At 41.8% G+C, this 14,312-nt stretch overlaps 1 protein-coding gene across 1 annotated transcript in view; it reads left to right on the forward strand.

Annotated features, from left to right (window-relative positions):
- The window catches only part of LOC104528445 (AT-rich interactive domain-containing protein 1B-like), a 63,038-nt gene that overhangs the window by 22,814 nt on the left and 25,912 nt on the right, over positions 1-14,312 (forward strand). The window contains exon 4 of the mRNA XM_010172456.2: positions 1,588-1,915. Coding sequence (XP_010170758.2) covers positions 1,588-1,915 — 328 coding nt within the window. The remainder of the gene's footprint in view (positions 1-1,587; positions 1,916-14,312) is intronic.

The raw sequence follows: 14,312 nt of genomic DNA on the forward strand, positions 1-14,312 counted from the left end.
CATAAAACTGAATCTGGAGTCTTTAATCTCTGTTGAACCACATTTTGGGGATCCTTCTGTGAAGACCCCCAGACGGAAACTTGGTTTCTGAAACGGAAGAGAATTGTTGCTCCATCTCCCTGGGAAGCATAGGTCTCATCTGTTCTTGCTGAGGAGAACTTGTAGCAGAGTGAGTCAGTTACCGGCTGGGGAGGAGGGGAGGATTAGCCAAAGCACAGCACCAGGAGCATATGAATTAATTACGTGTGCATTCAAATAATGAATGAATATATTTATTTATTTTAAATATAAACAAGAGTTGCATGCCACCGACTCCTCTGCCTGGTAGCTGAGGCCTGAGGAGAGACGTGGCTGATCTCCACGTTCAGAGGAAGAGTCTAAGGGCTGCTGCCTTTGAACAAGCGTGGGAATATCTGAGAGTAGTCAGGAAACTCTGCTCTGCGGCATCCCACAGGGAGGGAACGGGTCGTGTTTCCACTAATCTGGGTGAGATGGAAATAAAGACAAGTCAAAACTGATGACTGAAGCAGTGTAATGTGATCCGTTTCCCAAAATACTTTTCTATCATATCTCTACCTTTTTTTTTTTCTCTTTCTCATGCTGCTTGTGTTTGTTTCTGTAACACTGAACGCTGTACACTCGCTTTTTCTGGAGCTTTCAACATGATTGGGAAATCGGCACTCAAATGAGTTAAGCTGCTGCAAGTGGAGCAGTTTGTTCCAGTGACAACGTAGATTGGGGTCAGCCAGGTTTTCATGCCATTTTTCATAACGCACCTGTTATGTTAGCATCTTTGTACTGTTGCTGATTAGTCTTGTAATGCTAATTTTCCCAGAGGAGGTGTGCTGTAAGCTACCACCCCTTCTGCTGGCATAGCCAAACTTTGAACTTACCAGGATGGCAGGGTAGGGCAGGAGGAAGCGGGAATGTTTCTCAGGGCCCAGCAGCTGTCCTCACCAGTCTGTGCCAAAGCATCTCTGACACAAATGGTCAGAATGGTTAGGAGCAAGAAGCCAGTGAGAACAGTCTGTTGCTGAAATTGCAGAAAGATGAAGAATGAGAACGTGACATTACAAAAATGAGATTCTCCTTTGAGCTTATGCGATGGGTTTCTTACATGCTCTTTACTGCATAACGTGGTTTTGTACTGTGTGCTATGTTGTTAACCCTCTGGAGGCTGTGCTTTTCTGTATTTGTTGTTATCCCATGACATATGCTAGGCAGGAAATGTTTGGGGGTACATGAAAATCAGGTTCATAGGATCATTCTGGTTGGAAGGGTGCTCAGGAGTTGTTCTTGGCTGACCTTGTATACAAGTCGGGATCAGGTACAAAATCAGAGCAGGTTACTCATGGCTTTATCCAACTGGGTCTTGAAAATCTCCAAGGAGGGAGTCTGCAGAACCTCCTTGGGCAGCTTGTTCCAGTGCTTGTCTATCCTCATGGTGAAAAAAGTTGTTCTGACTTTGAGGCCGGCGTGGTTCACTTTAGTTCACATGTGTAAGTTCTGCAGCTGCTAACTTCCTAAACTGAAATACTTGCTCAAAAGTTTAATGTTTCTCTCTGCGCTTTTTATCATTTTGTTCAGGAAACTACTCCAGACCACCAACGTACAGCGGCGTGCCCAACACAAGTTACAGTGGCCCAGGACCTGGCATGGGTATAAATGCCAACAGTCAGATGCACGGACAGGGGCCAAGCCAGCCTTGCGGTACCATGCCCCTGGGACGGATGCCGTCAGCTGGGATGCAGAGCCGACCATTTCCTGGGAACATGAGCAGTATGACCCCCAATTCTCCTGGCATGTCTCAGCAGGGAGGCCCTGGGATGGGCCCACCCATGCCGACCGTGAACCGTAAGGCACAGGAGGCGGCCGCTGCAGTGATGCAGGCTGCTGCAAACTCCGCTCAGAGCAGGTATGCGTCCAGGTGAAAGGAGTTTAAATGAGTAGGAATGTTTTTCTTGTCTTCCTTAAACGTAAGGGGAAAGCATACTATCTTGTGTTTGAGTTATCCTCTCAAAAAGCAGCTGTGACAATGGAGATAACAGCCGCTTACAGTTTGGTTCTGGGCTTTTGGAAAACCCATAGGGGTGTAGTGACATTAGGAGTGGAAAACAAGCCCTCTGCAACTTAAAGCTGATTAGCTAGATAGATATTTTTTATCTCTAGTAGAGAGAGGGCCAACATGTCCTTGGCAGCTTGCCCCTGCCAGAGAGTAAGGAAGCTTATGAAGCTGCCCATCAACTCTTGCATTTACTGTCCAGGTTATGAGCAGCAGTGATGATGGCAGTTCTCTTCTTCAGGATGTTCTTGTTCCTAGGCAGGCATGCAGAGGGAGAGAGGAGGGCTGAAGGGAGTGACTGAATGGGAAAGGCAGAAGGAGGCATAGAAGTAATCTGTGGTTCTCTGGAGTTGATAACTGCACTTGCAAGCAGGACTGTAGAGGTTGGAGCTATCATCTGTATTCTTGTCTCCCCTTCAGGCAGCATAACTGCATGTTGCTGTTTGTGCATGGATTTTGGCAAAGGCACTTTTCTGTCTGTGGTGATTTTTGGGATACCTGAATACTTGCCATGAAACAATATTTTCTGGAAATTTTGCAGATGAAGTCATTTACACATTTCCCTTGACTTAAACAACTCCTGGTATATTTATTATATCTTTCTGTTACAAGAAGTTCCATTACATTTGAGAATTACACAAAGCTGGTTGCACTGTTCTGGTGAGCATCTTTATATGTGTGTGTGTGTATTAAGTATCTTGCATTTATTTATACATATATGTACACAGATGCACATATACACATACAGGTATTTATCATTCAGGACCAGTGTTTGTGGCAGTAGAGTTGCTCTAATTCCAAGATGCAATGTAAAACAAGAAATAGGAAGCTAGTTTGCCCCTGTATCTGTTGCTTTCTTGTTTTGAGAGTTTGGAAGACAGGTGCCTTCTAGTGATAAGCAATAACAAACTTTTAAAACAGTAACAGTAAATTTAGTGTACTTCATGTTCTTGTTCAGTAAAATTGAACCACACTCCCTTAAAATAGACTGTACTCCAGCAGGTATCCGTGAACCAGCAGCCTCTTGCTTGTGTTGGTTGTTTTAACAGACCTGTCTAGTAGGATTTACAAAAGTCTGCTTCTGTCTCTGGTTTAGGCTAGAAGCTGATAGGTCAGGCACGAAGGAATAAATGTGCCATCACTGCAGCTGCAGGAACACTTTCTTTATAATCATGTAATGAAAGGAAAAGCTCACTTTTGTTGGTCTTTACAGCAAGAAAAGACTTTGTGTTAAGTGGAAAGTATTTGGTTGTGATTCAACTTAAGCTTTGGGCATAGTTTGTGGTGTTTGATCAAAAACTAGGTTAAATGATTACCACTCCTATCTCACACCTTCTTCCCAAGTCAGTTTTGTAAAACTGCTTTTAGTTTCTAGCTTCACCTGGGCAAAACTGCCCCGTTTCAGAGCCTTTCTATCACATATTACCCATTGCAGTGATCCAGCACCTGTGCCAGGGCTGAGCAGTCATCAAATCTCTATTGCAAATACTGGCAAAGAAGAGCTCTTTATAAACTGCAAATTGAGCAAAACCTGTCACACCCCTCTGATGCCAGGGGGTTGCAAGCACACTGTTTTTCTGTTTAATCTCAAGTCAGCTGTTGGGGAGAAAACGTAATGGCTTTTGGCTGTTCCTACAAGTCCTCTGTACTTGCACATCAATGTACTTGCCTATGCAAGGAATGTACTTGACAGGGATTCGTATTTGTGATACAGAGCATATCCGAAGAGGCTGTTCTTTCGTTCTGCTTTAGGCCACCATGCATTAGATCACCTGCTTATCCCAGCCAGTGTAGGGCTGGCAGATGCCCCATGTTTTCTTCACAGCACCCCAACTATGGCAACACTCACGCTCTCCTGATATGCACCAGCCTGACCAGTATGGGTAGGTAGCAATGTAAACTAAACTTGCTGTGGGACGTTGGCAATTTTTTTAATGTTTATGAATGTGCCATCTGACTGCTAAAGGAATATAAAAATCATGTGAAAGGTACACAAATACTTGTATTGTAAAGGGGTTTTTAAGTGTTTGTTTTCTTCTTGCTAGCACCACTGTGGCAATACAATGAAAATCTGTATGTCCCTCACTCACACACCTGTATGGCTTTTGGTATGACTCCATTTCCTTGTGTCTGAGAGGGAAATTAAGAACCTCATCACTGAAAAGGAATGAGATTTCTCCTCCCTCTGACCAAGGCATTATCTTTCTGCCCTTATTGTTGGTGTTCTTGTCTCACAGTGGTGCTGTGCAACCCTGTTTTCTTGACTTGGTGGTGGTATTGTCGTTGCTGCCTGGGTAGTGAGCTACAACCCTCAGAGTATGATCCCTTTCTGAGAGGTGGTGTACTGCAGGAGTGATGACAGGGTTTCATAATGGGTCTTTTGAGAAAGTATTATTACACTGTAATTGAGTGTGCATGTGTTTGAAAAATTTCAGTTAGTCACTAGAACAATTTTTAGGCGCGACAAGTATCCAGTGCAAAACATTTGTCTGAAATGCAGCTAATGTTTTCTCAGCAGAGTCCTTCACACTGTGATTTCTTTTACCATGTCATAAATTACAGCACTGGGAGAAAGTGTCTACACTGGCTCCCAGCCTGTTGCTCCCTCACAACCAAGTCCAGCTTCACTTGAGATCGAAGTTTCATGAACGTCCCTTCCATCATGTTATTTCAGTTGTTACCTCCATAGGAAATCTATAATACCCAAATTACTGCTGCTTTCATAGTTATTAACAAGTTTTAATTACCAGTTTTCTGTAGCTGCTTTTGTTTGTTTGTTTTTTCCTTAATAACATCAGTCATTATGTGCAAATGACAAAGTACAAAGTAAAACAATTAGAATGCAAGTCTACTGATTCTGTTCAAAAAGCGAAAATTAGTGAACTGGGAGAGCACTCACACCATACTATTTCATCTAACTGGAAAGACATCCACTGTTTTATGCCAAAGTGCATGAACAATGTCCAACCTTCTTATTTGAATTTCTTCAATTTATAAGATTCAGCTATGGGGTTGAAAAACTGCTGGATTTTTATTACTATAAAATACACTCCTCTGTGTAGACTTAAGAAGAAAATGAAACGGTTGTGTCAGAGTTACAGTTACACAGCAGTATTTCTGTACAAGTTGGTTGTGATCCCCTTCAAGGTCAACTTGTTGAATCAGAAGCCAAGTGTCAATACGGGGGAGAAATTTATCTTCAGCTGTTAATCCACAGGATCTATCCTTTACCAGCTCAGGAGTCTCATTTAGACATAGCAAGCTGGTTTGCCTCTGCCTTGCCAAGCCACACTAAGGAGCTGTGTAAAATGAATTTAAATGTCATGCATCAGAATCAAATCACTTACACTGGGGCAGAAAATCAGTGTTAGTTAATGAGGGCTGGCTGATCAAGATCTGAGTGTCAGCCAGTTATGCCCAGGTATCATCCTCAGTGCAGACCACCATCCTTTTAATTAGAGAAGATAAAATCATATAAGTAAAAGTTGTGGCTGTAGAAGATAGTAGTTTTACACCATTTGAATTAGCCTTTCACCTCACCTTGAGGCCTGTTCTGTGTTAAGCTTAGATTAATTTCTGCAGCTACATAATACCTTCCCGTTAACCTAAAATTTTATGATGTGCTAGTCTGCCTTGTGCACGCAGGCCAGTGTTGCCCAAATGATACCTGGCATGTCAGGCTGAAGAAAAGAAAAGTGTTTTTAAGATCTCTTCGTTGAACCAGCAGTATCTGTAGTTTCACACTACCCAGTATGTTTAAGCTTGGTCTGGGTAGCAGTTGACAACAGGCAATGGTAAATAACTCTCTCATACCCTCTATAGTAATTCCCCTTATTTTCAGGAAGACACTGTGAAAGAATGGCAAAGCAGCATTTTCCTTTTTATACCTGTCTTGGTCTCAGCACAACCATTGAGTGGTAAGGACTGTATGTTGAGGACCCAGTATATCCACTGAACTCCAAGGAAAGACTGTTCATGACTTTAACAGTCTTTCCGTTGGCTGGGACCCTAAGGGCTGGTTCTGCTGCTGGAGGTAAGAACCCAGCAGAGACCTCTGAGGACCAGGTGGCTCCAAAAAATAGTGTTTTTCATCACACTGTAGTTGGAACAATATGTGTATTTGTAGTGACAGATAAGTATTTAGCTGTGTACAGACCTGCAACACGGTAAGCCTTCAGTAAAAGGAAAATATTTCAAGCAAATGAGATAGCATTTTCCCTGTTGATGTGAAAGGCAGCAAATTTAGCCAGTATCTTCTAGTACCAGCCAATTTTGAGTTCCTCAGTTTGTAGATGCCCAACTTGGAACTTTTCAGGGTGATGTGTTCACTGTCTGTGAGCTTTTGTTTCCTACAGTAAGTGCCCAGTACATAACGCACTTTTGAAAATTTATTATTAGGTTGACACCTGAAGTAACAGACGTTTTTGGAGCTAGATGCCTGCCATCATCATTTGCAGCATCTCTTGTGCTAGCAGTGAGTTTCATTCTGAGAATGCCTGCTTAGCAGTTGAAAGTGTGACTATAGCACATGGAAAGGTAAAAACATAGCTGCAAAACAGCTGGCTTATGGACTTTTAGCAGTGTGGCCTTAGGAAGGTATAATTCGGTACTAGTTGGCTGTAAAGTACACATCCAACTGGATGCTAAAATGAGCCTCTTGCTGGTGCACCTACAGTTATCAATACCTGAACTAATTACTATAAAATGAGTTTTGATGTGCCTGCATGAGGAGCAATCCTGTCTTGGAAGGCAGCTTCTTTGACCTCAGTGTACTTTACGTTGATATGATTCTCAAGATTGCATGTTGCAATTTTGTAAATTAAAGCCATTTTTTAAATAGATCCAGTGTCATTGATTTTAGAGGAGACGATTTAGACATAGTAGTTTATTAAACTGAGGAATTGGGATCCAGCTTAGCTATTTGCAACCTCTGGCCATTTTAAATCCTGGTCATTGGGTTGCTAAATTGAGGTGGGTATTCAGATTGTCGTCCACTGCTCCCCGTGCCACCTGAGAAATGGTGTTTAGTCTCTATAGTAATGTGTGGTGTTGCGTTTCTTTGACATACTTTTAGGCACTCTAGAATGTGGTTCTGGTTCTAAATTGCTTAGCAACTGCTTAGATACTACAGCCTCATGTAGTCAGGTCAGAGGAATTTAGGTAAGTTTTCATTCAGTCCTAAAACTGAATCTATAAAAGCTGCACTGATATTAGAAAATTTCTGTTGTACAAAGAAACAGTTGCAATTAGTGTAAATTAGTTTAAAATATGCATTCACTATGTCTTCTTTTTAGTCTGTGTGTGTGTATACATGCACATGCACGCTTGTGCACATACAGGCAGACTAACCTTCCATCAGCATTTCTCTCTTGCTCTCTATGTATAATTCATATTCCATGTCGCTGGTGCCAGCAAAGCACTTTTTCCGTATTATTTTCTCCAACAGCAGAGTAATGCAGCACTGCTGATGGACGAGAAGGTACTGGTGAGGAAATACAGTAATGGACATGGTGCATTAAAATGTCAAAAGGAAAAAGAACGAGGCGGAAATGGGGAATAAATTTTTTAAAAAGAATAATAATATAAATAAAAACCGGAACTCTTTTAGTTGTTTTATATCCTAGAGCCTGTCAATTTCTGTTCATTATTTTCCAGTCTGGTCCTTTTTATCTTGAAACTTGAGTTTAAAATTCTAATTGTGATTTTAAAAGCTGTTGTTATGTAGCAGGAAGACTTAAAGTGCTACAGTAAAACTTACCATCTTTAATCCCTGGAGAGAGTATGTATTTTCCGTTGTTTTCCCTTTCCCCTTAAGCTTGGAGGTGCTGTTCTTCTCTGCTGGGAAGTACATTGGAGTGCAGGAAGGTTAAGTACTCATTCAAGTTTTCTTTGCTTATTCAAAGCAGGCTACTTCCAGATGAAAGGCTGCCAGCTGTGAAATCCCCAAAGTAAACTAGGCTAAGGTAGGACTGGTAGCCATAATTGGAGCCAGTGCAGTCCGTTATGTGTTGCCTTTGAAATAAGCCCCCAGCAGAAAGGCTCTTTCTGCTGGGTCTTTCATTTAACATTCAGTCACAGGGAAGGAGTTCCTCCTGTTCAAATTCAGGCCATCACAATTCTCCAGTCTCAAGGTGTCTGGTCATTTCCCCTCTACCCTGCTCCTCCGAACACTCCTAGACGTCAGGTTTCCTTTAGGGATCCTAATGGATCCCCCTGAAATGAGCCCCACTTTGCTTTCTGTTCGTGCTGTTTGAATAGCCAGGCAGTACGTTTCAGTCCATGAAACTACATTTGGCTTCCAAAACAGAAAAAAGCCCTCGTATAGTTTCAGCTGGAAGACATGGTATTGCTTCTTGGCCTCAGGGACTGTATAGTGTTTCTGTGAACTCCAAATAGCTGCTGTGCTTGCTTCACCTGAGGCTGGCAGCGTTGCAGTAACCGGTGGAATATTTTCTCTCTACGGCAGTTTTCTGTGTGATTTGAGGGGTTAAAGTCCAAATATTAATGCTTATTGTAACTGTAATTTCTAAGGGAGCTATTAACCAGTATTGACATTTTTTCTTGAAAAAGACCCATGCTTCTTCCCTCTTTGTGAGAAATAGTCATTTATATCAAGCTGGTTTTTTTATTTCTTTTTTTGAAGGGGCACTTCCTTTCCTCATGTTTTGTTTTTCAAAGCAGAACCATATATGGCTTTTTCCTACAACATATTAGGAAGGGTGAAGTACAACTTAGCTTATATGTATTATAGTAAAGGGAGAGCTGGAAACCACACATTTTATTTTTTTTTTAATGGAGATGCATTTTATAGATCAGCTCAACATTGCTGATAGAATTGTGTAAGGATTGGAAGAAACTTTACATGCTGAGCTAACCAAAGCCGTTTCATGTGGCAGACTGAGAAATATATTTTTATCTGGAATTTTGTTTTACTAAAAGGTAAATCCATCATTTTGGACCCCTGGATGTCACCATGCTGCAGAGCTTGTGCAGGCAAGCAGTGATTTGGGGAGGCATTTTTTTCTTTTTTGGTTACTCATCAATCATGTAGACTGCTGTATGCTGCTCATGCCATTAGAGATTAACCACAGACCTCAAGAGTTCTGCTCCTTTCCTCCTTCAGAGAGTAACTGTTCTTAAATTGTGAAGGCAGAAGTATGTTGGGAAGGAAGGGTGATTTTCAGAATCGTGAATGAGAATTTTCATTCATCTTAGAGACATGTCTAATTTGATTATTATTGTGTCAGGATTATTTTTGGCTTGATTTGGTTATTTAGGAGAGCTGTTGCCCTCTATAGAAGTACTAATTATTTTGAAGCAATATTGCAGTGTGGGGGGCTGTGTAGTTTGTTAACATTCTACTTCAGAGTCGGATGTTATGTAGAAATTCTGTACCTCAAAAGATGATCTTTAGGGCATTAAGAATGCAGTATTTAATTAATTGTTATTGTATAAAAGCAAATAATAAGGGAGGACTGTAGATTGAGTACTCATTCTTGGGTGGCAAGAAATGTTTCAGATGAGGAAACTGGATTTTCACACTGTCTGTCTTCTTGCCTGTTAGCCAGAAGATTACTAGTTTAAATCACAGCACTAAAAACCAAACAAAAAAATAAAACCATCAAAACAACAAACCGAAAAAGTAGCCATCTGTTTAATGGGACTCATGAAGAAAGCTAATTCTGTGACTGCTCTGTAAGATTTGGCACATACGTTGTGCAAGTACAAGACTGTGATTGAACAGCCTAAGATTTTTGTGACAGAACAGGAGAGGCATAAAAAATAGGAGGAGAGTTTCAGGTTTTAGTGCAGTTTTCAGGTTTTAGGTTGTTTTGCAATGGTGGTAGTTGAGAGAAAATTAAACAGTTTTTTTTGGCAATGCTACCTGGGGAAAGATGGGTGGGAAGATGGGAAGAGCCCTTCACTTTATTGATGGGAGTTCAGATGGGAGCATTGGTTCTAACTGGACATGTAAGTAACCTTTTAAGAATCATATTAAATAGTAACGTAACAGCAATAAGATTTTTTTTAATTATGGCCAGCAGTCTCACTAACACATTAAATACCTGTTGCGGTTGTCACAGTAGGTTTCTGAGCCAAAGATGAAGAAAAGAGACAGCTGAAACCATGCTGACATATGCATCACGTTGCTTTTGTGAAACTGGAGTGCCACAGTGCCGAGACTGATGGTAGTAGTGGTAGTAATAATATTGATAAATATTTAACAGCTCCAGGCTATTGGGCAAAGATAGGTAAGTGAAAATGTGTCTGTTGGGAAATCCCTTTGGAGAACTTCCTCACCGTGCTGCTGCACATGCACAGTTGTTTTCAGTGTGCTGCCAGCCAGATGACATTTAACTATGAAAAGATACACTGAAGAGCTGGCATGAAACGATCAGGATTTTATTAGATTTTCAGAGGGCTGCCAGCATAGTAAGCTCTGTGGAGCTGCGGTGGTGCTCAAAAATGGTGCAAGGACATGACTGAACGTGGAGAGAATGTGGTGAGAGGAGCAGGAGGTCTGCATCCCCAGGTGGAAGAGGAGGGAGCTCAGGGTCCAGCCTCTCCCGAGGCAATGCCCCCACGGAGGAAATTGAATTAGTGCAACACCCAGTGTGTCCTTAGCTTCCTGTAGCTTTTTAGCACCGCGCTTTGGTGACCTCCCAACTGTTTATGTGCTGGGAACAGACTCTTACCCACTTTCAAGTAATCATTCTGGGAGAGAGTTCATAGGGCCTTCCAGCTTTTTAATACAGCTATTTATAAACATGCAAAAAAAAAGAAGGTGTATAGTGAGAGAGTCATATGAGTCATTCCCATTTTGATATCAAGTCACACTGGGCTAAATCACCCTTCTTGGCTTCCTGCTTCAGATTGACTGCATCATGCCATACAGGGCAGATTTCTTTTTTTGCTGCAAACCCAGTTCAGCTATGCTCCTGCTTGCTGGACAGATTACAGCAGCCCTCTTTTACCCATCACACACACTACTTGGGCAAGAAGTGTATCTCCCCAGTGCTTAGATATTATCTCTGATGGGAACAGTATGCAAGCAGCTACCATTAGACCTGTTGTTTAAATCCACATTGTCAGGAAGGTAGACAGAAGTCACTGAGAGCAAAGCTTTGATGGGACTACAAACCATTTGACTTGGCCGGCGTTTTCTGTCACACAGCATTATATTGTATTTATCCAGGCTGCACTGCGTACAGAGGGCTTAGTTTGTTCTTACACAAATACATTCAAATACAGAGGTCTTGCTGCACTTGTAAGAATGCTGCACAACAAAAGCATTTCAGAGAATCCCTGTGGGTTTGGAGACTGGTGACCAAATGCTGCGGTCACTCTGAAATTCTGACCAAAAAAACTTTAATTAACACAAAAGGAGCTTTATAAAAACAAAATTAAATAGCTGCAACCTAAAAAAACCCCAGCAAAACAAACACAAAACCAAAAAACCCCAAAATACCCAAAACCCCACCAACAAACCAAACAACAAAAAACTGCTAGAGTATTTTACTAAGTATCCTTCATGTTTTTCAGTCACACACCCTTATATCATTAGGATCAAATGAAGTTAAGGATTTATTTTTCTGCAGGCTTGTGCTATGTTTTCCTCACTATATTAATCTACTTTAGTATTCTCCAGGCTATTTTTAGATAATTTCTAATCTTGGGATTTTTTCCTCAGTTTTTGTTATCTGTAAAATGGGATAGGGAGATCTATTCTGATCCCAGCATGCATTCAGCAGTACAAATGTTGTGTAATTGTGTTGTTATTAGCATCCATACTCATGAATTACACGTGCCTTTTATGTTGCTCTTCCAGTGTTTGATGTGGTGTGACACTCCTGCATTTTATTGGGCTTTAAATGACTACCAAGTAGGTAGCCCGTTGGGCAGATGTTTTCACTGGAAAAATGCTTAATGTGATTATAATAGTATGTAAACAAACAATAAGTTTTTGTGGATGCTTTTCTGAGGGGCTGAGTGTTGAATCAAGAACAACTAATTTTTAAGTTTTTTTCTCCTTCTTTGATTGTTTCTTAGTGAAGTTTAAGCAATGGTGATGATGCTAAAGGCGCAAGTATTTGCATAATCAGAAGAAAAATAATATATTTAGAAAGGCTGTTATTCTTCCAAAAAGTATCTTACACAATAATCTTGAGATCAGCCAGATGAAGAAGACAGGCAGTGTGCTTGCTCAGACTGCGGTGAATTACAAGATGATGTGCACTATCACATAATTATGATGCTGAAAGATTATTCCCCATTTTAGCATTGCCATTTAGGCCCCGTCATTGGGAAGAAGAGTTTGGTGTTGGTTCTGTGTGCCTGATGTCAGCAGACACGCACGCACACGCACGCACCCCGGTACAGATCTGGATACTTTTCCATTTATGTTTCCAGTGTTTTGTTAGTGTCAGTGCATTTCAGAGCTTTGGCCTCCCCTTTTCACGCGTGCACACACACACGCACACACACACGCAAGTAAAAAAATTTATTTTTCCTTCTAATCTGAAAAATGGAAAAAAAAAATCTCGTGGCAGACCTTAAGCCTGTCACATCAACAGCTTTCGTGCTTGCTTTTTAAAAATTTTGTTATTGCAAGTGGTGAGTTTCCCCACTGAACAGAGGAGGAAATGTAAATCCAGGTTAGTACGCTTGTAGTAGCAGGTAACGAGAGGGGGATACTTGGCTTTCAAATATAGTGTTGTTAAATTTGTTTTATTTATGTGGGAACTGCCTTTAATGCCATTTTATAGCTGGTAAAGCAAATATTCAGATTTCTTGTGTCTTGGCCTTTGCTAACAGCGCTGACGCACCGACGAACTTCCAGTCAGAGCAAAGCAGGTGATGTTGGGGTTTATTTTTCCTTGCTCTCTTCTCCCTCCTCCAGTTCTCCCATATTCTGTGATGACAGCAACTATTTCACTTCTCCAAGGAAGCCCGCAATGTAGCAAGAAGGAAAATCTGTAACAAAAGAGCATATGTATCTGCATGCACATGTTTGTGTGTAAATTCTCCAGGGATAAAGCATTCACGGGTCTCACTCCTGAATTACTCTCATTATAATAACCCATTTGGTGTCAAAGTATGACAGATTATAAGCGCTTAGGGCTAGTCCCTGCTCAAGACAGATTTAAATAAAGTACTTCTGGTTATTGTGCAGGTCAGTGTGTTTAAATAACAACCCCCCAAATCATACTTTGACATTTAAAAGAGAGAGGAAATATTGTCATGCTGCAGACCTGGCACAGATAAGCACAGGGCAATTTGGTCAGTACACTGTGATTTGTGAGTGCAGCCTAACGCAGTCATTTTCACAGTTTGTAATCAAGTAGCCACCTTAGCAGTGTGTCAGCATTAAAAAAAAAAAATGTTCCTTTTTAAATGTTTACACAAATTACTCCCCTGAGGTGCTATAGTGCATTCACTGCAAAACTGATGTAGGTTAAAGATCTGGAGCAGAATTGGCAAACTTCCATGAGCTTGTGGGCCATTTGGTTTTTTCAGCAGCCAATTGCTCAGGCGCCCAGGTCACAGTAACAGAATAATTTTCCAAGTCCAGTGCAGGATAACTGGGAGAAATCCCTACATTGCGTGAGTGCTGTGGGAAGTGTCAGGAAGCACAGTGCAGACATGCCTAAATGATAATTGGTGCAAAGATATAGCCACCAGAATGCATGAAGTGTGACTCAGTGGCAGCTCTTCCCTACCTGGGCTGTGCCCTGTCTCAGCTCTTGTCCTTGCAGCACTGCTCCTTCGGCATCACCCCACTGTGCCACGCTGCTGGACTGGAGCTCGCCCAGCTCCTGGCCAGGGTGGCCACCTCAGAGCCTGGCCCTGCCTCACAGCAGTGTTCACAAGCAGAGGAATTTCAGGAAGGCACATCTCTGGTAGCAGTCTACTTTTGAGGCTCCCCTGTGAATCCTTCCCTTCCTCAGGCAGACCTGGCTGAGAGGCTCCATATTCTTACTGGAGGGACCTTCCCTGGGTTTACCCTGGGAGTAGCAGCTCTCTCTATGTTCCTCCCTGCTGCTCCTCCCGCATCTGTCTCATCTCCCTTCTTCAGAGCACCCATCATCCTCCTGGCCCTAAAAACCTTTGGCACCTAGTGAGGATGTTCCCAACCCTTATTGTTCATTCTTCATTTACATCTACTCTCCCTTCCATTTCCATCTTTTCTGCCTCAGACAATTCTCATCTCCAGCCCTTCTAGACTCTCTAACTCTGAACTCTTCTGTTC

The sequence above is a fragment of the Antrostomus carolinensis genome, unplaced genomic scaffold (genome assembly GCF_000700745.2).
Source record: "Antrostomus carolinensis isolate BGI_N321 unplaced genomic scaffold, ASM70074v2 scaffold1257, whole genome shotgun sequence".
Classification (NCBI taxonomy): Eukaryota; Metazoa; Chordata; class Aves; order Caprimulgiformes; family Caprimulgidae; genus Antrostomus; species Antrostomus carolinensis.